We start from the raw sequence: 25,278 nt of genomic DNA, 5'->3' as shown, positions 1-25,278 counted from the left end.
ACGGGTCTCACTCTGTCCATAGATCTATACACGGGGGATAACCGGTCAAATGCCGAACAGAAGCCGAATGCCGCTCATGACACGTGTGAAGGCAAGTTTTGTCTGTTTTCTAGGTATTGTTTGATTTATGTCGGGATTTAAGGTAAGCTACTGATTCAGCGATGACTAAATTTGTTTCTCGATGCATAAAAAGTCAGGGAGCGATTGATATTTGCCCGTAAATATCCTTCAAAGCTGAAAATGTCCGCGATCGAGCACCGGAAATGGCTGTTCGATGGGTTTTGCAAGTAGAAATGTGCTTTATTTCACCAAATCAGCTCGTATTTGGTGTGGGTACGGGATTCTAGAGGACGAAGGAGTCATAAGAGGTGCTAAGAAGTGCTATTTGGGAGTAGAATAAATCTTCCGAGACAGTAGACAAGAGAAGGTCATATTTGAGAGAGGAGCGCGTAGGCCGATTGTCTTTCCGACAAGCGAATGATACAGCAGATTAATCATTCGTTTTGACCAGAAACCTAGTCTCTAGTTTTTATGAATGAGTTTTTTAATTAAAACAATCACGAGAACTCTCTCGCTTAGCCTAATGGCTGTTCGATGGGTTTCGCAAGTAGAAATGTGCTTTATTTCACCAAATCAGCTCGTATTTGACATCGGTTTGGTATATATATATATATTTTCTAATCCTACCGCGAACTGGATAGCAGACGCGGCACGACTGTTGCACCACACTTTGAAGGGGATATAGCTCAGTTGGTAGCGCGCTGGATTTGTATTCAGTTGGCCGCTGTCAGCGTGAGTTCGATCCCAGGTTCGGCGGAAATTTATTTCAGAGTCAAATTTGTGTGCAGACTCTCTTCGGTGTCCGAACTCCCCCCCCCCCCCCCCCCCCCCCCCCCCCGTGTACACTACATTGGGTGTGCACGTTAAAGATCCCACGATTGACAAAAGGGTCTTTCCTGGCAAAAATTGCTTAGGCACAGTTAATAATTGTCTACCTATACCCGTGTGACTTGGAATAATAGGCCGTGAAAGGTAAATATGCGCCGAAATGGCTGCAATTACTGGCCGTATACAATTTCATCTCACACGGCATCACTGCAGAGCGCTTAGAACTGTACCCACGGAATATGCGCGATATAAGCCTCATTGATTGATTGATTGAAGTAATCCTACACTTTGAAGTAAATTACTTCAAAGTGTGGGGATGTGCCCCACACTTTGAAGTAAACCCATTTTTTACTTCAAAGTGTGGGGGGATCTTCCCACACTTTGAAGTAAACTCAGTTTTTACTTCAAAGTGTGGGGGGATCTTCCCACATTTTGAAGTAACTTACTTCAAAGCGTGGGACTTTTGCATCGCCTGTTTGAGCCTGATGATTTTGTCAAAAAAAATGGCAAAGTCTTTTGGATGAGTGAACAGAAAAAGTGAGCGAGCCAAGAAACATAGGGATGTTTGTTATCAGGCTTTAAAGGCATATGTACTCGATGACTATACACGCTAATTGCTTTACCAACAGCTGGAGACATGCTAAATTAAGTTCCCTGCAAAATATTGTGGTCTAGGACCCCTTCAATGTTGAGATATGTTAATTTTCATTTTGATCTGGATCGTCCTATTTATAGATTTGGCAACACATGTAACGTTGATGCAAGGGAGCTAACACCGCGGCTTTGTTGACATCCTCACTTTTTCAGAGGCTAGAACAAGCTGTAATGCATGTATTATGGTCCGCGCATGGTGACATATCGTCATTATATGGTCTTATGGTGCGTTTGACATCGATTATGGGCAAACTACACTTTGTAAACACGGGAGCGCGTACATATGCCTTTAAGCAATGTCCCATTGTTGAGTATGACGAAAACTCGTGGTGACGATTTTAAAACATGTTGGGTCACGCATGGTCCAACCTTACATGGTCCAACCTTACATGGTCCAACCTTACATGGTCCAACCTTACATGGTCCAATCTCACATGGTCCAACCTTACATGGTCCAATCGTGCATGGTCCAATCTTACATGGTCCAATCTTACATGGTCCAACCTTACATGGTCCAATCTTACATGGTCCAACCTTGCATGGTCCAACCTTGCATGGTCCAATCTTACATGGTCCAATCTTACATGGTCCAACCTTACATGGTCCAATCTTACATGGTCCAACCTTGCATGGTCCAACCTTGCATGGTCCAACCTTACATGGACAACCTTACATGGTCCAACCTTACATGGTCTAACCTTACCATGTCCAACCTTACATGGTCCAATCTTACATGGTCCAACCTTACATGGTCCAATCTTACATGGTCCAATATTACATGGTCCAACCTTACATGGTGCAACCTTACATGGTCCAACCTTACATGGTCCAATCTTACATGGTCCAATCTTACATGGTCCAATCTTACATGGTCCAATAATATATATGGACCATGTAAGATTGGACCATGTAAGGTTGGACCATGTAATGTTGGACCATGTAAGGTTGGACCATGTAAGATTGGACCATGCGTGACCCAACATGTTTTAAAATCGTCACCACGAGTTTTCGTCACACTCAACAATGGGACATTGCTTAAAGCCATATGTACTCGATGACTATACACGCTAATTGCTTTACCCACAGCTGGAGACATGCTAAATTAAGTTCCCTGCAAGATATTGTGGTCTAGGACCCCTTAAATGTTGAGATATTTGAATTTTTATTTTGATCTAGATCGTCCTATTTATAGATTTGCCAACAGAGGTAGCGTTGACGCAAGGGAAATAACTCCGCGTCTTTGTTGACATCCTCACTTTTTCAGAGGCTAGAACAAGCTGTAATGCATGAATATGGTCCGCGCATGGCGACATATCGTCATTACATGGTCTTATGGTGCGTTTGACATCGATTATGGGCAAACTACACTTTGTAAACACGGGAGCGCGTACATATGCCTTTAAAGCCTGATAACAAACATCACTATGTTTCTTGGCTCGCTCACTTTTTCTGTTCACTCATCCAAAAGACTGCCATTTTTTTGACAAAATCATCAGGCTCAAACAGGCAATGCAAAAGTCCCACGCTTTGAAGTAAGTTACTTCAAAGTGTGGGAAGATCCCCCCACACTTTGAAGTAAAAACTGAGTTTACTTCAACGTGTGGGAAGATCCCCCCACACTTTGAAGTAAAAAATGGGTTTACTTCAAAGTGTGGGGCACATCCCCACACTTTGAAGTAATTTACTTCAAAGTGTGGGATTACTTCAAAGTGTGGTGCAACAGTCGTGCCGCGTCTGCTATCCAGTTCGCGGTAGGATTAGAAAAAAAAAATATATATATATACCAAACCGATGTCAAATACGAGCTGATTTGGTGAAATAAAGCACATTTCTACTTGCGAAACCCATCGAACAGCCATTAGGCTAAGCGAGAGAGTTCTCGTGATTGTTTTAATTAAAAAAACTCATTCATAAAAACTAGAGACTAGGTTTCTGGTCAAAACGAATGATTAATCTGCTGTATCATTCGCTTGTCGGAAAGACAATCGGCCTACGCGCTCCTCTCTCAAATATGACCTTCTCTTGTCTACTGTCTCGGAAGATTTATTCTACTCCCAAATAGCACTTCTTTGCACCTCTTATGACTCCTTCGTCCTCTAGAATCCCGTACCCATACCAAATACGAGCTGATTTGGTGAAATAAAGCACATTTCTACTTGCAAAACCCATCGAGCAGCCATTTCCGGTGCTCGATCGCGGACATTTTCAGCTTTGAAGGATATTTACGGGCAAATATCAATCGCTCCCTGACTTTTTATGCATCGAGAAACACATTTAGTCATCGCTGAATCAGTAGCTTACCTTAAATCCCGACATAAATCAAACAATACCTAGAAAACAGACAAAACTTGCCTTCACACGTGTCATGAGCGGCATTCGGCTTCTGTTCGGCATTTGACAGGTTATCCCCCGTGTCTATTCACGACTTTTTTCCGTGACCTTTCGGATTTCATGGGGGCTGCCATTTTGGTTTTGATGCGCTTCCTTTTCCGGTTTACGTATTTTCCGGTTTAACATAGCATTTGCGTTTTTTTGTCAGAAGAGTGATATTTGGTTATGAAGGAAGTCAAGTCCGCCATTACCTGCAACCTCAGTTGAGTGTTTACTTTGAACTTAAACTTGAACCGTAACAGTGTGTAGCCAGTTCGCAAGACCTGTTCATCTTCCTACCAGTTCCAACTGTTGTTATCAATGGGTCGCGCAGCTGGAGGAAGTGTTTATTTTCATTTGGAGCCCAACTGGCCTTGACATTCGTTTGGAACTTAGTTCAACGAGTATTTTCTGGAACGTAACTTTTGACCCAGCTGGTTGGCATCATGAATTAGACGTACACCGGCAGTTATAAATCATGTTGTGCAAAAGACTGTAAAGAAGTAGAAAATTGTGGAAAATCGGGAATGCTTTCTCAGTTTGTGCACCCTGGCAACACTCATCAGGAAAAAAACTGCATATATGCCTTCCTCTGCAAAACAAAAGTCGCGCGAAGAATGCTGAACGGGCAGCGACGACTAGCTGTTCTTCTTCAAAGTAATAAACTACCCCCCAAACCTTGCAAGTTTGTGCGATTTACTTTGTGGACATGAAGCCAGCAGAGGGCTCAGGAATGCCCACTTAATTCCTTGATTTTACTTCCGTCACAAGAACTAAAAGAACATTCAATGTTCGTTAAATCTGTGGATCAAGTGACTCTAGAAGCGGAGGAAATGAAAATCACCAGCAGATCTGTACAAGATGTTGAATTCTGCCAGGGAAACGAAGCCGCTGTCACGGCAGAGAAGTCTCCGCCTACGAAAGTCGGTAGATCTAGAGCAAGGTAAACATACGTTTTTCAACGCTTGTTCACAAACACACACACACGTACACAAACACACACACGCTCACACCATCACACACACACTTATGAAAGAGATGGAATAGCTGATCGAGTGATGACAATGTTGATTGATAAGTATTTTTTGGTGCGGTGAACTTGAGGCAATATTGTTCTATCAATCCATCAATATATTTTACACTTTCACCCCAGAAATGAAGCACGTGTACACATATTGAACAAAAGAACCATTTTAAGCTTCCATTGGTATTGTTTCCTCTTTTTTTTGCAGACATGTTGGCAGGAAGTGAGTGTTTCACCCCACTCTTGCAAGGTAGGTTGATCACTGATGACAAGTTCTGATTGTTTTTCCTTTTTAATATTAAACGGATGACAATCCGTACTCTGCAGATGGATCTAACCGAGATGGATCTAACCGATACACGGAAGCAACATTGGGAACACACTGTTATTCAGTCTGTGAATAGTTCATGTGTGAGGGGTATTACTGCAAGTACGTTCACTAATGTAGAGAAATAATTTTGGACTCAAACTTCAAGTTAAATTGTTTCTGCTGTCAGAGCCATCTTTCTGAAGGAACAATATTTTACATGCCACTGGATTGTTGTATATTCCTTATTTTGCAATGACAGGCTCAGCTTTCATTTGATTGTAATGTGTTTCTTATTTGAAGCTTTGTATCATAAAAGCTCTGTAGAAGTGTTGCACTTGTTTTGCAGACTGCATTAGGCGTGGTAGCTATTGCACCTCCCCCCCCCCCCCCCCCCCCCGCCTATTTATCTAACACACCCACCCACACACATACACAGGGTGCTGACAAAGGATCTGTTTCTATTCTCCTTCAGGCCATCGCTTAATTTCTTGCAGACTGAGGAGCAGAGGAAGTTTGAGCCGCTCCTAAACCTGAGGCACACAAGCCACAAGGTAAATAAGGTATCAGTATAAAAACAAATGTTTTCACTTTGATTTTTATCGCATCATTTTTTTTAATCAAACTGTAAATTGTGGCAATTACACATTATGCCAATAACATTATTATGAAGAATGAAGATTTTTAACTTATCATTGAAGAAATGAAATCAAGCATTTTTGTTCATTCTGTATTTGATTATTATTTTCCAGTCTTTGGGTTGGCATAGTGGGTGAAATAAGGGTGAGGAGTGTCGGTTGGTGTTATGTTTTCGGTCTTGGTGATGTAATATTTTTCCAACGGTATTCATGGTTATGTTTGACTTTAGTGCAGATTCCAGAACAGCCTCTTAAACTGAAAAGCTACAAGGTCAACAATATAAACAGGTTACTGGTGTCTCAGGCATTGATGTTTTTAAAAAGATTTGCACAGCAATTTATGTGTTTGTAAACAGATAATGAAAATAAAGCATAACAACTTTTATATTTTGTAAGTGGAATTAAATGTTTTCATTTTTTATTTTGAAGTGTTTTTGTATTCAGGTTTTATTGGATGGGTGGGGGGGGGGGGGGGGGTGGTTTTGGTGGTTCTGACTTTTTATGATGTAAGGATGTTTTTCCTTAATTAGTTATTTAATTAGTTTATGTAGGGGGGGCCGAGGGGGGGGGGGGGGGGGGGCGTGGGATTTAAAGTGTATTTCTGGCTTTCGGAGAGGTGCTAAATCTGTTAAAATGGAAATGAAATAAAACAATTGGTGGTGAGGGTTATTACACAAAAGGTAAGGATTATTTCTCATACCTTTTTATTTTTTACCCAAAAATTATGTTACTGAAATTATTCATTAATTTTTAAAGAGGCAGACTGTGAGACAGGTGATGTAATTGAAGTTAGAATATCATGAGATGTTACTTACTTTCTTTACAATATCATCTAATTTGACAGTCCGACACTGAAGACTGCTGACTTCATGGCAGCCACTGACCTGACGATATGACAGCCATGAATTGAATATCAAACGCAGAAGAAGAAAAAGAAGAAGACAGTCTAACAGGAAAATAATTCTGGTATGCTCATAATTTCTATGCCAGTTTGAAAAAAGTCATGAATTGAAGTTTACGTCATGAATTGAAGTTTACCCAGGTTAGACATTAGCATGTCGTAATTGTGACAATGAATGTATCCGTAAACGCACCAAGAGACTTACTTTGAAAAATTGAAGTCATGCATCGTCAATATGACTACAATCACAAACTGAATAAGGGGAAATCATGTCAATTTGGTGGTCTGGATCATCAGCTGTTGCTCATTCGCTATAATGGTCTACTTGACAAAGCCCGTCTTCATGTGCTTCTTTGTTTCTTTATACCTAGTGTAGACAACATGTAGGCGTTTGCAGACTGTTTATTGTATTGCTGTTGTTTGTTTGTGAGTAAAACTATGGTGTGACCTCAATTGTTTGAAATTTGTTGTGTATGTTCTACTTTGTGTAAGGTGTTTCTCCATGCCCCCAGAAGAACCGACATTATATTAAAACCTTCATACCCTGAAAATACTTGCATACTAGATGTTGTTTTTTATTGTAATGATTGGGGACAGGCAAGCTCTTAAATTGTGCAAGCCATCAGAAAACTGTCAAGTCTGATTTGCTAGAACAAGCGATATTAACACGTTATTAAGATGAATATTTGATTAAATATGTGCAGGAACTACTTCAGCAGATTCATATGGCCAGTCTCACAATGCAAGGAAGGTGAGTAAATTGAATTATGTCTCTCCCACCTGTTCTGTGTTTAGTGTCAGCCGTGATTGCCTGATGAGAATTTGAAAACATGTTGCTAACTAACATGAACCCAACCATGAAACGTGATGTAGGTGAGTAGCCCATCTAGAAAAACGAACCTGTTCTAATTCCGAATTAGAACAGGTTCTTTTTTCTAGATGGGCTACTCACCTACATCACGTTTTATGGTTGGGTTCATGTTAGTTAGCAACATGTTTTCACATAGAAAATGGTGGGCACCTGAACAAATATCTGCACATTACAATGAAGTCTTACTTTTTAATCTGATGGTTTAATAACCCCCAAAAACCCAACCAACCAGCACCCCCCCACCCCTCCAAGAAGAAGCTCACATAACTACCAACTACACAATTTCATTACAGAATCAAACAATGGGAAGAATCAGGATTCAGCAGTGCTAGGTCGTTGGGGGGATAGCTATCACTAGGCACTCAGCAATGAATAGTTAAGGTTTTCACGGACATTAACAAAATCCGGTAACCTACGGACAGTAAATTTCACAGGGAAGGGAACAAGAACGTCAAAAATGGAAAAGTATGTTTTTTCTTTCAAACCATTGATAGAGCTCTGAAGCTTCACACAAGTTTTGCAGAGAGAGCACTCGGCCTCTTCATTTTTGGCACTAAAACATGCGCACACACAAAAAGAAAGTTTTTAAAAAGTGGCATCGATGTATTCTCACACTCACAGCCTTAGAATATTGCAGTTTGTATGTTACCAAATTGAGGCATGATTTTACTCCATACCTGACCAAATCTGCGACAGTCGGGCAAACTTCTTACAAGTCGGATTGGGCCTTCAATCAAATACTCAGAAACCAGCAGCTACTTTAAGTAATACTAGTTTTGTTGTTATTTTTTACAGCTTGTACTGAATGTGTTTTCTTTTATCTCCTCAGAATCGAGTCAGCCAGAGAAAGACCATTGAGAGGGAGAGCGCACAGTAAAGCATATATGGCATGCACTTCGGTGGACCAGTGCCATCATCTTCATAACAAGAGATGCAGATCATATTTTCTTATGTTTAAGTATAGCTGTTAGCAAAAGTATTTGACGATTCTTGGGTACGACTTTCGTGTTTAATCCTATTAGCTTGTGTACAGCCCCAAAATCTGTTTTATTTTGATTTATCATTTATAGTTTGAATTTTTTTTTAATGGAATTAGTCCAAATGTAAATACATCTAAGGTTGCAATATTGTTTTTTTGTATATATACCCTTAAAACTACCTCTTCGTGTAAACAAAATTTAATTGTAAAAAGAAGTGTTTGTTCAAGGGAGATAATTTGAAGCGAATTTTTTTTTAAATCAGTAAAACTGCGTAGTGACATCCTCAATTAAATAAAAAGAATAAGGAATAAAGGTATACACACAGGTTGTACCCATTTTCTTGATTGCACTGCTTTTAAGTAGAAAGCTTTTTTTCTCAGAATTATTTTACAAATAAAATTCAAGGGAGGCAATTGATATGATAAAAAGGAAGAATTTTTTTTTTTTAGAATACTGTACACATTTAGTAAAGTATTATTTACAAGACAAAACACAGGGTTTTTTTCTGTGCCTACTACTTGACAAGAGAACCACGAGATTTGTGCAGATTATTTAAAATTTTCTGTACAGTATATTTTACAAAGACAGATCCATACAATATATATAATTTTGTAATAGATGTTTTCAATTTGTAGGTATGTTTTTTTTTAAATCAACAGTTCGGATAGCCACAACAAGTGTGTATGTCTTGTGATTTGAGAGCTTTAGCACTGGATGCTTAGAATCCTCTTGATCATTTACTTCAGTAGGTAAAGCCACCTTCTCCAAAATCTTCTCTCCTATTCTGTGCTTACTACAGTGGGTTTGACAAGAGAACCACGAGATTTGTTTTTGTACATATGTTGCTTTTATTCTGTACACTTTAATATTTTAATCCTATGTGCACATTTTTTTTTAACTGTGTTTTTGTTTTTGTTTTCCTGTATTCAAAGTGTGTATGGAAACCACAACCTGTCACAGCAGTATTATTAATCTGGATCTCCCTGCTAAGAACGTAATTAACAGAACGTGTGCATGTAGCTAAAGAACTTAAAAAGAATTTCTGCTACTTCACTCAAAATACGTCCATCCTCACACTCATATTTTCTTAAAATAATATTTGTTCATACAAACATGTTTGCGAATTATTCAATTTTGCGTAAAATATTCAATTACAATTTCTTTGTGTGTTGCAAAATTATGTAATAAAATTATGCAAGATCAAATTCAAAACAGCAATAAAGCTGCTGACGGCAGAATACCTCTGTTGACTTCTCTATCTGTTGGGTCAAACTATGCCACAGACATGTTTCTTCTAGAAGCTCAATATTACGTGGTACAGTCTCAAAGACAGAACAACGCAATAACCTTTTTTTGTGTAGATTCGATTGACTTTTTCCTGAAATAAAATATTCATGAAGCCGGTTCTGACCGAGTTAATATATTTCTGGAAAGCTGAACAACGCAATGCGTCTGTGACTGGTGAAGAAGCAGAGCTGGAGCTTTTTGTATTGTTTGTCGTTGGTTTTATTACACACGCACTCACATACGGTCAACAAAATGTTGCATGTTCCTGCTTGACAAACAAATGCCTGCATACATGCGTGCACGTACGAACGTACATACCTGTGCAAACAATCTGCCACTTCAAGTTCAACACCCAAACCCCACACATTCCTCCAAAAGGAGTCTGAAGTATAATACTGGCATTTGTGGTATTGAACGAGGACCTCAACTTCCATTGTCTAGTGCATGTGGGTCTCATGTTGTACGTGTGAAACCACTTACTTAAAAAAGAAAAAATCTTGTAAGCTTATCAACAAAAAACGAACAATTATATTCTTAAACAAACTGGTTAGAATAACAGATTTAGGAGAATGCAATGCAAGGAACATCATTATCTAATTCGGTCGATGCTTAGATCTAGAAAAGCACCCACTTATTCCAGTATAATAGAGAGAAAAAATCCAATTGAAAAAGTTCCAGATCTAGACAAGGCAAGCACTAGCAGCAATTTTAGCTAGCAAACTCGAACTTGCCCTGCATTCATGCAAGGTCGAACCACTTTCCCTGCCTAGTGGGGGTTTGGCGAGAAGAGGGCCGGTGCTGGCACACTCGGAGTGAAACGACATGTCACCTACTTCGATAGCTTCTCCGGATTTACGTATACGTCCGGGTTTACCGCATCGATTCTAAACCCTAGTTTCTCATGTTGGTAACAAACTGGCTATTTGTTTATCAGATGTGTCGTTGTTCCACATTAAATGATGCTAGAATGCAAGATCGCAATCATTTGGTTATCAAACCAGGTTGTGTTCTTTTTTTCATCACCTTTTTCCGCGCAAACAGTTTTGCGCCATTTCTTTTGCGCAGACTGGGCGGGACAGGAAGCGGAAGCGCATCAAAATTTCTGATTGGACAATGATGCCGACGCCCACTTGACCCCCACTACAATGTCAAGGTCGGAAAGTCGTGAATACCATATCTCTGCTCTGTCAAAGTGGTTTCCGTTGGCAATTTGATTAGTTCAGCGACTTTTTTGAACTATTTTCCAAGTTTGAGGGCCCCAAAGGGGGGGTATCATCACGATCACGGGAAGGGACATTTTATCTTTCACGATCACAGTTACCTTGATTTTTGTTTTCACGATCACGAACACCTTGACGAATAGAGGATCATAGAGTGATACAGCGGTGAAAAATGTACGTTGAAAATAAAATGCTTTGCAATAATGCCCATCACGATCACGAAAAAAAATCACGATCACGATCACGATACTTGATTTTTTTTGTCATCACGGATCACAGGCAAAGTCCCATCACGATCACAGAAATGGAAATTTCGGCAATCACGGTCACAGAAAGGTCAAAAATCGCCAATCACGATCACGATTTAAAACCCTTTGGGGCTCTCAAGTTTTATTTGCGAAAGATTTCCTCATCCTTCTCTTTGGGGTAAAATAATCGGGCCAAATAATCTGCTGACGTTTACATTTGTGCGTCACTTCTCTTTTGACGTCACTTTATGGGGAAAAAAACTGTCAAGGCCGCAAAATTGACATTACCAAAATTGTTGTTGATATGCGTGCCCCATCTTACCCTGAAGAGAGAGAGAGAGAGAGAGAGAGAGAGAGAGAGAGAGAGAGAGAGAGACAGACAGACAGACAGACAGACAGAGAGACAGACAGACAGAGACAGAGACAGAGAGAGAGGGGCCGCAACAGTCCAAGGGAAGCAACTCTCATCAGTTATCGGAAGATAGGAGATGGTTCCCCTTGAAGGGAGAACTATTTATTTGTATTTAACAAATTGAAGAATTGCATCTACGTATGGCATTATATACATCAACGTTATTTTAATGTCTTCGAAGAACTATTGAATACAAAGTAGTAGGCCCTGATTTTGGAAATTAGTTGCAGATCTTTTGTCATTTATGCTGACTACCAAATACATGGAATCGGTCCCATGCTTTCTCCCTTACATTCCTGTTGACAAGATACACAATCACCACGGAACTTCACATACTTTCAACGTTTGGGCGATTTACTGTATCAAAATGGATGACGAAGATCTTGACTTTGGAACACAGTCTAAGAGGGTTTGTTTTAAGCCTTTTAAGAAAAAATCTTGGAAGAATCTTGCTGAAATATAGGAAAAGAAATGGATTCGAAGATTTTATGCCATGCATTACCGATCGGGAACATTTTACAAATTGCATGTTGTTATTTTGTTGTCCCAAGAAAGAAAAAGTTGCATCAGAGTATGTCACACGCTTTGCTTCTTTGCCACTACTAAAGCAAACGTGTGCAAGATTGTATGTTACACGCTTTGGAGCATGTGCAAGAACGGATTCAAACTCGAAATCGTCCCTCCAGCCAAAAAATGCACACACGCCTTTTATTTCTCCTGCTGTTATCGTTTCTTCTCTTTACAAATTCTTCAACGCTCAGAATACTGAAAACGGCATCCCAGACGACAGTACTGTTTCCATACGCGAATTTAGCTTCCCTTGAAAAGTGGCTCGCTCAGGAGGCCTGTTAGTCTGACACTATAAGGACAGAGTTCTGAACATAGATGACAAAGATTCCGGAATGAACAAACATTTCGCGGATGCAGACACAGAAAGACGTCATGAAGAATGCGATGATTCAAAAGATACAGACTGTGACGATGACTGTGACGTCATTCACATATACCGAGACGTCATTCACAGTTGTTCGGTCAAAAAGTAGATCTCTCCACAATGGCTGCTCCTGTGTTTAGGTTTGTCAAGCTTGAGTACACAAAACGTGTTTGTTCTCTCCTCTGTTGAAGCTGTGAGACATAAATGCTATTCCGACTTGGTCGTGTGACAAGAGTTTTCTTCCACACTCGATTAGCTGATGTCTAACTCAGCCTGACGGCTTCGTTAGACAATCAACGTAATCTCGTGGGGAAGAAAACGTCTGTCACACGACCAAGTCGGAATAGCAGGTAATCTCATTCTGTAGGAAAAGAAAAGGTAATCTTGAACTTTAGCGTGTTAAATTCATAGCTCAGAATCCAGTGACATTCTTTACTTATTTTTGATACAAGCCATATGTACTCGATGACTATACACGCTAATTGCTTTACCAACAGCTGGAGACAGACTAAATTAAGTTCCCTGCAAAATATTGTGGTCTAGGACCCCTTAAATGTTGAGATATTTGAATTTTCATTTTGATCTGGATCGTCCTATTTATAGATTTGGCAACACATGTAACGTTGATGCAAGGGAGAGAACACCGCGGCTTTGTTGACATCCTCACTTTTTCAGAGGCTAGAACAAGCTGTAATGCATGTATTATGGTCCGCGCATGGTGACGCATCGTCATTATATGGTCTTATGGTGCGTTTGACATCGATTGTGGGCAAACTACACTTTGTAAACACGGGAGTGCGTTAGTATGCCTTTAAGCAAGCCAAAGAACATTTGTCGTGAAATTAATTGACGGATTGAGCTTCAAACTTAAGCATAATTAATTAATTTGGTTGTTCAATCGACGAAAATGCACTGAAAATGGCGTATGTTGTCAACCATGGGACATCATTTACACGAAAGAGTTGTCTCCCTTGTTCGCTCACACGGATAATTCCTTCTTTGACCCATGTAAACGGAATGCATTCGTACAGTTCATCGGAGTTCATTCCGTAACTTCAAAAGGATCTAAAATGACTTGTTATGATTACAAGTGCTGGTTCTACAAATTTGGAGACTTAAAATGCCTCTGAATTCTGAGCTATGAATTTAACACGCAAAAGTTCAAGATTACCAAAGAAAAAATCCTTACAAGCGATCATAATGTCTATTTTAAGCCCAAGTGTTAGTGAGCCGATTATATGCTATTTATTAAATATTTATTTCATAATAACTGCTGCCTGTTTTGTCAGGGTTTTCTTTATAGTGTCAAGAAAATTACCTCCAATTTGATGACTTACACTCCTGTGAGACCTGCTGTTTATTTAGGTTCAATAGCTGATTGTCCTGTAAGCTTGTTCAGTTCGTGTACAACCTAGCTTTTGCATACACTTAAGGCTGTACACATTTTGATAGAATTCTTTGTGTACGTCTTATTTGTGCAGAATGCACGGCAAGGACGCAGAGCAGCAGCGGCAACACCAGCAGCGGATATGGACCAGGATGATGATCTTGATACACCTATGAAACCAGATGTCAGTAAGATTGCCAAAGAAGAGAAAGAAAGAGAATGTGTGTTGATCTGTCTGTGTTTGTACAAATCATATGTCAACATGATTATGTAGTTGAGTGTGCGTGTGTGTGTGTGCATGTGTGTCTTACCACATTCTAAGGTGATTATAAAGTGTTTGAGAATCCTCTGAGAAGTGTGTATGTACATGTGTTTCATAGTGCATTATATATTAATCTGTATAACAAAGCCAGAAACTGAATAAATGAGAGCTTGGAAACATCACAAAATAGCCAAAACAGGTTTACACTTTGTAGCCTAATGACTTGTCTTGTGCAGGTAGTACTGGTGATTTAGAGCATTCTACTTTTATCAAGTGCATTGAGATATTATTTTGATTAACAAAAACAAAAACACATACATTTTCTGCTGACAGGGAGGTGGCCCACCTGGAGATAGACCAACGAAAGCAGTATCTGGTTGGGGAGAAGATGCACCTAGAAAGCCACGGTAACCTCCACCTATGACCCTCCACCCCCCCCTCTACCCCCAACTATCAAACCTATTTCCACCTTCTTCCCAGAATCCCAGCATTTATTCTTTTAATTTATTCCATATTCCAAATGGGATGCTTAGTGGTAAACTTGATGTGCATAGCGCATACATCTGCATGCAACATTATGGAAAATTAAGCAGTCTTGTTTGGCTAACGTATTCTTATGTCCTGTATGTTGTCTTACCATGCAGTTGTAACAGTGTTGTGGTCGTGCTTGCGGCAACTTGCTCGTGCTCAAGTTTAGGTTACTATGTGCTTTTGGTGGCCCTATGGATGTAAGTTTCTTCTTCTTCTTGTCGTTCGCTCTCATTTTGCGTTTTTGCGTGGATCTGTGGTTGGTTAAGGTGCGCCTGTTGGCTCAGATCCTCTGTCTTCAGCCCTTAGGTTTCTTTCGGGGTTACCCCGCCCTTAGTTCCTGGCTCAAAAACCTAACCCTGGGAACACATGGGGGATTTCTTACCAGGGGTCCCACCCCGGGGGTTGGAGCTTTTAATGCGGCTCTTACCCGCATGGTGTAACCGTCATCGGACACGTAGGGCATTTATAGGGTAGTCAGTGCCATCTGCCAACCCACCCCGTCCTGGTAGAGACACCGCTAGTTGGTCCGGGACTGCTTATTCTATATTCGCAGCTGGCCCCCATATCTGGGGGCCGTTCCCCTATCCGCCACCTGGGGACCCGCCGGGTTGAGGATAGTCGCCCCCCTACTGAATTGGAAGTAGTCTGTTCCCGGGTAATTTTCAAGACACAGCCCTTCTTGTGAAAACAGTTTGGATCACTATTTCAGATCTGACCAGGCATTTACGTGGAATAAGATTATCCCTCCTCTTGGACACATACCAAAAATCAACATTCTGACTGTGCAGAGTGGGAATTTGTTTTTGAATTTGAATAATAAATAACGCAGATTGACGCTACAAACTGTCTGTTGTCAAATTAATTTATCAACCAACTCCCACGGAAAGCTGCAAGGCTGTTGTTGGTTGGTGCTGTAGAGTGCTGATCTTATTCTATGTAAAAGCCTGGCTGTTGTTGGTTGGTGCTGTAGAGTGCTGATCTTATTCTATGTAAAAGCCTGGCTAGATATCTCTGAGATAGTGAGCCACATCGTTTACACAGGAAGTACTTAGCTAAGCCTTGAACATGAGATTTTATTGGAAAGGTAATGATAGTTTTAATCTGGCCTTTCTTTCGTGATGTTGCTTCAAAAAAAGTGTTAACTTTCATTCAAATAATTTGGGTAAATGTTTCTGATATCCCTGAAATCCAGCCATAACTGTCAGAAGACCATCACCTTACCAGAATGGATATTTTGCATAAAGGATCCCATGTTGACCCCTGACTGTTACCCGCTTAGTAGTAGAATCATACCTTAGCATTCATTTGTCCATACTGCTAATTAAAGCAGCCAAAAAGATAGCTGCATTAGTTTATTGTGGGAAATGATAGTTGATATGTTGCATTTATCTTTTGCCTGTATTTTGTTGCACCTGTGGTATTTTAGTATTATATTTGCTGGGGTATATTTTCATCCAAACCTGAGGCAGCCTTTTAAGCTTTTTCCCCCCTGCAAGCTGACTGCATCTATTTTAAAGAAAGGGAGAGATTAAGCACTTTGAACATGAAAATTGTCCACAGAAGAATCTGATCTTTAACATTGTTCACAGGTTTTTTGGGTTTTTTTTTTGGACCTCAGCAGTTGCATGCAGGATGCTTCAACCCATATTTTTGCCCGATTTTTTTTTTTTTAACTTTTTTTTTTTAACATTGTTCACAGTTGATTCTGAGCTTAAAAGTGTATAGATTTATCAGTTTTTATGCAATTGAAAACTAATGTCTTTGACTTGATTCAGTGGACAAATAATTTTGTAGTGATTGCAGGAGATTTGAAAAGGCTGCCTTGGTTTTGGTATTGAATGGACAAGAGTTCTCCTATACATGTGTTGATAGGACTGCATAAACAAATAAATGCATGCATGGGTGAAATGAGCCTTATATAAGTTAACATGCATGCATGAAAAGCTTGTGGTGAATGTGCTTACCCCTATGCACCCCTTTGTACCTCTGTGTCGCGCATGACTGGTTGCAGGACCCGACAGTTGGGAGAGGGCTTTGAAGGACTTGAGGAGTAAGTATGGTTGTGCCTTGCGTGCGTTTAAGACCCTTCATCACTGCGCGCTTTGTGCTGCCACTATCCTATCTAGTCACTTCGTTTTGTATGATATTCTGTAATGCTGTTTAATTAGCAGGAATTGTGGATATTATGCTAGCTTGTTCGAGTCAAAATATCCAACACACAATGGCTTTTCTGATCTAGGGGTCTGTATTGAAAGTTAAATTTTGTGGGCGAAAATTCCCTGCATGATCTGTTGTCCATGCTACTTGCCATAAATCCTCTATGTCTCGACATGTATTTCTCTCTCTCTGGACTGTATACAGAGATAAGAACAGCCTCGCTTTCACCTAGATCCTGCCTAAAAACAATGTTCAGACCTCATGTTTGGACTCGGCGTAATGATTCCGAAAGGACTACTTTTTAGCGGTCAAGTTCAGTCGTCCGCATACTCGAAAGTGAAAAAAAGATTAAACGTTTTGCTACAGTATCGGAGGATGAACTGACGAAGAAGAAAAGGAATCTCGTGCCAACCACTACGCAGAAGACCATCCGAGTTGTCCAGAAGAAGTTCTGAAACCCATCACGTTCCAAATCAAAAGACGACATTCTATTCTCTTACGTCACTATTCTTGGTTTACGGTACCATTCGGCGGCTTTGCTACGAGTATGCCATAGTCTTGGTTGGCCGAGACCTTGAGGTGGAATGCGAGTGATTAGGTTTGTTGATTTTGCTCGGAGAAGTGGTCCGTGTTCAAGCAAGTTTCTTTCTTCTTTGAGAACAAAAACCCTAAGACCAGTGAATGTCGAGATATATATGTTAATTGGATCTGTGATCCAAACATGCCTTTTGGTCAATCGAGATGGCAGTTTATTCCACTCGCCCTACGGGCTTGTGGAATAAACTTCCATCTCGATTGACCAAAAGCCATGTTTGGATCACAGATCCAATTAACGTATATTGGATGAAAAGCTCGTATATCATTTAAATGAAAAGGCCTACTTTAATAAAATTGTGGAGAATCCTTACATCTTATTTTTCAAGCGCTGCCAATTATAGTGATCAATAACAGCCAATGATTATCTTGTGTTCATTTTCGGTGGTGGTTGTAGCTGTACACATTTTTTACAGACCTTTTTGTGTTAAGCCTATAATATCAATGTAGCATTGCCGTTAATTTTTTATGCTTCTGCCTGTAACTGTTCTATTTTCTTTTTTCGTGTTTTTTTCTGTCAGGTGGACAAGCTCATTGTTCAACCTACAGCAGGACTAGCTTTTATTTATTTATTTTTTTTATTTTTTTGCTTTAGATTGTAGAACACTTAAAAGTGATATAGAGCACACACTTCATATTTATATACATATATATATACTAGATGATTACCCGCTTCGCCGGGAAGAAGTAGAGCCGAATACCAGGCTGCGCCTGGGACAGCCGGCGCACGAAGGAAGGGAGATCTAAAAATAGTAACGTGCAGTGACCTTCTTAAAATAGTAACGTAGTAACGGGAATATGGATTGACGCCACACGAAGGAAGGGAGATCTAAAAATAGTAACGTGCAGTGACCTTCTAAAAATAGTAACGTAGTAACGGGAATAGGGATTGACGCCACACGAAGGAAGGGAGATAAATGCGCAAAACAAAAAAATGGAGAAGATAAGGAAGAGTTACTGGGAATGGATATAGTGGACATTCTGGCTTGGTTTTGGACTTTTTATTGTGTTGTTTATATATATATATATATATATATATATATACTAGAATGAATACCCGCTTCGCCGGGTAGCCGGCTTTGCCGGGAAGAAGTACTTAGAGCCGTACGCCGGCTTCGCCGGGTCCGAACAATGGACCCGCTAAGCTTAGGTCCCTCCCAGATTCGTGGAATGGGAACAGCACGAAAATGATTCAGTGGCCATAATGCCATTCCTGACCATATCGAGTCCCATCCTTGTCGACGAATGTAACCGTGTTAATCACCTTTGGAGGCGAACTCCACTCAAATAGGATTGAGCAATTTAGAGCTTATCTCTAAGCCCTTTTGAACTGTTATGGCTTCTGAAAGGAAGGCCAGTACATAAAATTACACAAAAGCCGCCAGACCACATCACAAACAGAACTGAACAATGCACAGGTGTTGCTCACATAAAAACACACACACACACACACACACACACAAACACAGAGAAGCCATATCTATAGAGAGATAGATGACAGTGTATATTTCGCGTGGCTATAAATTGATTCGACCTTTGCACTTTTACAGTGAGGATAATTTACGGGTCCAATTTACGTTCTGGACACTGCGGTGACCTTCTAAAAATAGTAACAGAACGGGAATATCCGAAGATGCCTCCCTCAAACTATAGTGCACCATACGAAGGAAGGGAGGTAAACGCTGAAAACCTGGAGAAGATGAGAAGATAAGGAAGAGTTACTTATAATGGTGAAATGAACACAAAAACCAAAATCAGTTCAGCGCTGCGCGCTGAGAGCATGTGTTGAAATATCTCATCGATGATATTGTGTCCGGGGTGTAGCTGAATACGGTGTCCAAATTTGAAAAAGATCCACCGAGAACTTTGGCGTTGTGATGTGGTGTAGCGGCTATGGTGTGTCGGTATGGGGGCCCGGGTAGCTGAGGTGGAACCAAAATCGGTTCAGCGCTGCGCGCTGAGAGCACGTGTTGAAATATCGACCACGTTGTGTCCTGTACCGGGTCAACCTGAATATGCCCACCAAATTTGAAGCAGATCCATCGAGAACTTTGGCCGTGCATGGCGAATACACAAATACACAAATACACAAATACACAAATACACAGATACACAAACACACAGACACACACACAGACACAAGTCGTATATATATATATAGATATATATTTCAATGCGTCTTCTTGTAAAAACACAAGATTTTATTTGCATTTTTACTTTATTTTTGTGTGCTGTTGATAAAATAGCATCCACAAGACTTGTATGGTAATCCTCACTATTTTTTCCAGAACATCAATCTGATTACAGTTTTTCTAAAGTGCATGATCACTGTCTGTTGTCCAGGCATTTTGGGGACGCAGTATTGTCAAGCTATCTAAGGATGCCTCAGCGTTCTTTATTGCTATCATGTTATTTGCAGCGGAGATGTGGGATCGAGCCAAAAGCCCCAAAACAAGGGTGCCTGGGACCCCATCCAAGACTTAGACGAAGCCCTTGATGATTTGTGTGTCACTCTTTCTATAGATTTGGAGGTTGTGGGAAGAGCAATAGACAGGCCTTAATTGGTTTAAAGGTACCCTCCTCCTCGAGTAAGCGATCATGTATGTTCACCACCACAGATCTGTACAGGCTTTTACGTCAGATAAGATATCTTTTTTATTTAGACACACACTTAAAATCTACAGCCTGACAGCTTCCTGCATGCGAGAATTGGCGAGTGGGGTGAGGAAGTAGTGTTTCTTGAACAATTCTCGCCGTGAGGAACGCTAGGATTTGGCAAGAGTAGGTGAGCATGCCTTGGAGGTGCTCGCTATGTGAGAAAAAAATCGCAGCCACACATGCAGCTGCCAATCCGATTGGCTGTTCATGGCTGTTTACCGACCAGTGCGGATGACCTTTTGGGTACATGTATCAACGAATGGTGTTTAACTCTTACGTAGCTAGCCATCACACCATTTCATAAACTCTCTCGCTGTCTTGCATAGCGAGATGCTAGCCTGCTTGAAAGAAACGGGGGACAGTTTGTTGATACATGTATTTAGTATGTGTCTATAACTGTGAGGATGCTCTTTTTATCCCATGAAAAACACAAGCCTGGACAGACCTGTGTGGAGGTGAACAAGATAGTTTACAGGGGACCGAGTGTACCTTTAAGTTGTGTTCTCATGGTGCTAGATCCACGGGAAGGATGGAGATTGAAGGAATAGAGGACGTACTTGATTGTTTTCCGAGTGTGCACTGTCTGTTGTATTCTGTGTGTTACTTGCAGTAACAGGTTCAGGGGCTTAGCTGAATGTTGTCGTAAAATGAATTGCTGCCTGTGCTGCATTTTTTATTTTTGACAGTGACTTGCTTTTTGGGTTGGGATCGCAGTTCTCACAAGGCGATAGCAGCCCTGACATGTTTCGGTAAAACAGCACAATCATTTGTGATGTGCTGAGTGGAGCCTTTCTAATACTGTACTATTCTGGCTTTTAGACGTGCTGTTAAGAGTGGTTTTACCTTGTGATGTTGTGGAATTTCTTTGCACACCCCACACCCGTTGATCATCGCCTCTGATTGCTGCAAGTTGGGTTAAAAAGATGATTTTTTACTTTTGCTTGTTTTTAGTGTTTTTTCTCACGTCTGCCTGGTATATAGATACATTTGATACATTTACTCGTTATCTTTCCAAGGTGGATTATTATGAAAATTTGTGTAACGATGTTGCAGAATGTTTGAATTGTTGACGACTTTATCAGCCTTTGAAGTTACTCATTTGTAAACCATAATATCAGTCTTTATTGTTTCCTTAAAAAAAAACCGATTGTTTTATGCTGATTTTGTTTTTCTTTTGACAAAATTTATAATTGTGTCTGTGTATTTTTCTTCAGTTCTATTGGTAAGCAGGGTTGCCATAGTTACATATTTGTTATTATGTCAGTCTTTAAAATGTATTTGATGTGAGTTTGATCTAATGAAAATACTGTTTTGTATTGTTTTTTGTTTTCTTTTAGTGTGTGTATTTTGTGCAACTTAATTGTTCTGTGTCTGCACCAATTTAACATGAATTGATCGAGCACCTCCTGACAACAAATTATAAGTGTTATTGTTACAAATCATTTGAAGTAGGTTGGTTTTGACAGTAAAGGAAGGGATTTAAAGAAATTCCAAACTCTGAACTCTTACTTTTTTCTCCCAACTAGATGAGTTGTCTGCTTTTACAAACATTTTTTAATTTGTAAAAGTATGCTTGAATCTGCATGATCGAAGCTTCTCTGAATATCTGGCTTGTATTACATGATTGTGTTTTATTTGATTTCTTTTTTTATTCTTCATACTTGTTCTTCGTTTCATGTGTGTATTATAATAGGGACTAGCTGTAAGAAAGGACCATATGGACCTAATGCTATCATCCCTCAGTAATAAAGTTTTCGAGTTCGAGTTCGAGTTTGAGTGATCAAATCAAAATGTGTAGTAAAAAAAAGAGAAGGAAGTACATGTATATTGATGCATGAGACAATGTGTTGCAGAATCGTATGTTGCTTTTTAGTATGTGTAATTTTTAACATACGGATTCCTTTCTGAGTTCATAGTTTCCTCAATGTTATATGAATATTTAATAGAATTATTATGGCATTAGTGTAATATCTATGATATAAACATTCAAATAATGGATTTACTGTTGTGCGTTTCAGTGAGAGGTTGCGTCAAAGTACCCCTCCCAAAGATGACAGTGATTCAGATAATGGTGAGCTTACAATTATCTATGTTGTAGCCATCTTTATACTTATGGCTGTTGGCTGTTTCAAGTGTTTACTAACACTGTCAATAAATTTTCTTTAACGCTTTCTACCCCACCTATGTTGACCAAGGTTTTTTTAACCGAGACCAGCTGTGCTGCAGCAGGTCACTCAGAATTGTAGTAACTGTGTATCACTATCAACACGATGGAATGCAGGCGTTAGATCGACGCTGCAGAAAGCGACTGAATGTGTACGAATATATTCGTACCAGGTCAGATATAGCCATATGAGTGGGTACGGATATATCCGTACCTGGGAGACAATGAGTTAAGTACTGTCTGAATCAACCATTAGCTGTCACTCAAAGACAATGAAAAAGGAAAGTACATGTATATCAAGCATTATTTATCATGTTGATTGTAGTTTCACTTAATCAATGTATTTATTATATATGCCAGGTGAATGACACACTGCAGCTACAGTTAAAACAAGAAGATGTTGACTTTGATCAGAATTAGCCTTACAATTATATTTAATTTTAACTTAGAATTGGAAAGCGGTTATTTCTGTTTCGCTTCTTGGGATGATGCTTTTGCAGGCACAAACATATTAATGATCAGGTACACACTGGAGAGTGAAGGGGAAGGGGGCGAGAAGGAGGGTTCTACTGTGTGGATAATAGTGAAACATTTAGCAAATTCTAACTGGCGTTTTCTTTTTCTTTTTTTTTTATTCTTCCTTTATTCCAGACATTCCAGTGATCCCAGAGCTGGAGGAGCAAACAGAGGAGGACATGTCTAACAGAATGGCTACAGCTCCAAAGTAAGTAGGCCACACTTCTTTTTCTCATTTGTTCATGCATGTGTTACAGTGGAACCCCCATTCAAGACCTTCACAATGATGAGAAATTCAGGTCTTAAAATGGAGTGAGTCTTGATATGGGGGTAAATTTACAGAAGTTTTAAACAGAACATGGGGAGATCGAGGTCATAAATTGGAAGGGTAAGGGTGGGTGGCGGCTTGCATCAATCTGACATGTTTTGGGTTAACTCTCTCCATCCCGAATTGCTCATTGTACATTTTAACACATTGCTCCTTTGTTGCAGTGTGGCAGTGAATCGTGTGGCCACATACCGTGAACTTGACAACGACTTGCTAAAGCAGGCAGCATTCCAAGTACTGGTAAGTGTTGGCAGATGAAAGCAGAATAATGTAACAGCTAGGAATCTCAAACGCATCTCTATAAACTTACTAGTACATGTAGTACGTTGACCTAGCTGGTGGTCTCTGAAGTAGAGAGATAATTTGACCTTATTCATTTTTTTCTGTTCATTTTATTATTACAGTATTATCATTTAGTTTTACATGTATGTCCACTTTAGAGCCATTATTTTGATGTATTAGGGAATGTTTTCAAACAGCTAGAGACCACAATGTTTCTAACCCAGGGATCACGCAATCATATTTTTCACGAAAGAACTGAAAGCTTCCCTGTCAAATGATTTAAGCGTATACATGTATTGTTCATTAGTAAGCAACACTGACTGTCACGGTACATGAACTTGTTACAGTCGTACTGAAATTGTACAATTAGATCAAAACAATTTTTTTTTTTTAAATACATGTAGTGTCAAATTTAACACAGACTGGACAGCGTATTTGCTGTTAGATATATGTTTCTTGATGTTGTCTCAGAACTGCTTGATGTACAAATACATCGACCTTGGAAGTGCACAATGAATTTGAATATCTCTCATCACATGTGCGCAGTTGTGTTTTTTGTTTGGTTGCTGATACTTACTACATTGGCCAAATCATGTTACTTGCTGAAGTGACAAAATCACATGATAATTGCTGAATTGACAAAATCACATGAAACTTACTGAATTGATCTATTACATTTCAGGATAATGAAATTGATTTGAAGCTCCTCACCAAAAGTCTCTCCCCAATGGAAGATCTCATAGAGGTAATTATCGAACATTTTTTTTAGCTTTATGAACTAGTCTTGGCTGGTTAAGCTGTTCATTAATGTTTTGTTATTTGTGAGAATGTGTACTGAGCTGTGGCTGCAGGTATGGGTGTGTCTGTATGTCTGTCTGCGTGAGAGAGATACAGATTAAAATATGAAAATGATAGAGACAAGTTATTGCCAGAACCCGATGATATTATGCTCTGTCATCAGGGTGCTGTTGGAAATTTGAAAGAAACTACAAATATGAAATGAAGTTCACCAAAAAAAGCACAGAGTTGGCTTTAATTTGTTGTTCAGTGATCGATATAAACAAACTGGTGTAAATCTGCAATGAGTAATGCAGTATGCTCTGACCATATTTTGTATGAAGGTGGTTGTTCTTTATTTGTTTCTTAGGTTAGTTAAGATGGAAATATTCAGTGAGCTTTGCTGGGTTTAGGATCCTAATTGTTTGCTGAGTCTGCGTGAAATCTTATTTTTTGTGTGTGAGTTAGTTTTGTTGTTGTGTTTACTTCTAAGCCCCAAGGGCCAAATTAAGCCAATTGAAAAAACAAACCATCTGTGTGCGTGCAGGATGATCGACCGTGGGACTGGGATAGACTGTTTACGGAGGTTTCTTCAGAGCTGACCACAGAATGGGAGAAAAGTGCAGAGGAGGGGGGAGAGCCATCAGAACAGGCAGAAACATGATCCGAGATTTAGGCCTTATAGTTTTTCTTCATTTTTTTCCCCTTATGTCATTGTAAATATTGCATTTTCTTCATGTGGCGTGTCTTTGGGGAGTGTGTGTTAATTTATCATTGTTTTGGATGTGTGAACTCATTTTCTGTGAACGAAAATAAAGAACTTCTTTCTCATATTACACAGTTCGAGTGATTGCTGTTTGGAAAGTGAACAGATCATGGATGTTCCAT

General features: G+C 39.7%; 1 protein-coding gene and 1 long non-coding RNA gene across 4 annotated transcripts; both read left to right on the top strand.

The window, feature by feature from the left end:
* Positions 1-4,294: 4,294 nt before the first annotated feature.
* LOC138952680 (uncharacterized) lies at positions 4,295-10,037 on the top strand. 2 transcript variants are annotated; one of them, XR_011451406.1, is made up of 6 exons: positions 4,295-4,855; positions 5,145-5,186; positions 5,719-5,797; positions 6,726-6,847; positions 7,487-7,533; positions 8,483-10,037. It is a non-coding gene; the product is annotated as an uncharacterized lncRNA (long non-coding RNA). The 2 variants fall into 2 exon arrangements; XR_011451405.1 differs by having other exon boundaries at positions 4,298-5,186.
* Positions 10,038-12,084: 2,047 nt separating this feature from the next.
* LOC138953912 (intraflagellar transport protein 43 homolog A-like) lies at positions 12,085-25,223 on the top strand. Of its 2 annotated transcripts, XM_070325894.1 has the most exons (9): positions 12,085-12,209; positions 14,216-14,305; positions 14,717-14,790; positions 16,926-16,964; positions 22,342-22,394; positions 23,139-23,211; positions 23,496-23,571; positions 24,296-24,358; positions 24,938-25,223. In XM_070325894.1, exons 1-9 carry the CDS (start codon positions 12,168-12,170, stop codon positions 25,052-25,054), a joined length of 627 nt encoding a protein of 208 aa, XP_070181995.1. In that variant the 5' UTR covers positions 12,085-12,167; the 3' UTR covers positions 25,055-25,223. The 2 variants fall into 2 exon arrangements, with proteins under 2 accessions (XP_070181995.1, XP_070181996.1); XM_070325895.1 differs by lacking the exon at positions 16,926-16,964.
* Positions 25,224-25,278: the final 55 nt, after the last annotated feature.

The sequence above is a fragment of the Littorina saxatilis genome, linkage group LG17, assembly GCF_037325665.1.
Source record: "Littorina saxatilis isolate snail1 linkage group LG17, US_GU_Lsax_2.0, whole genome shotgun sequence".
Lineage (NCBI taxonomy): Eukaryota > Metazoa > Mollusca > Gastropoda > Littorinimorpha > Littorinidae > Littorina > Littorina saxatilis.
This window is presented reverse-complemented; position numbering and strand designations above follow the sequence as displayed.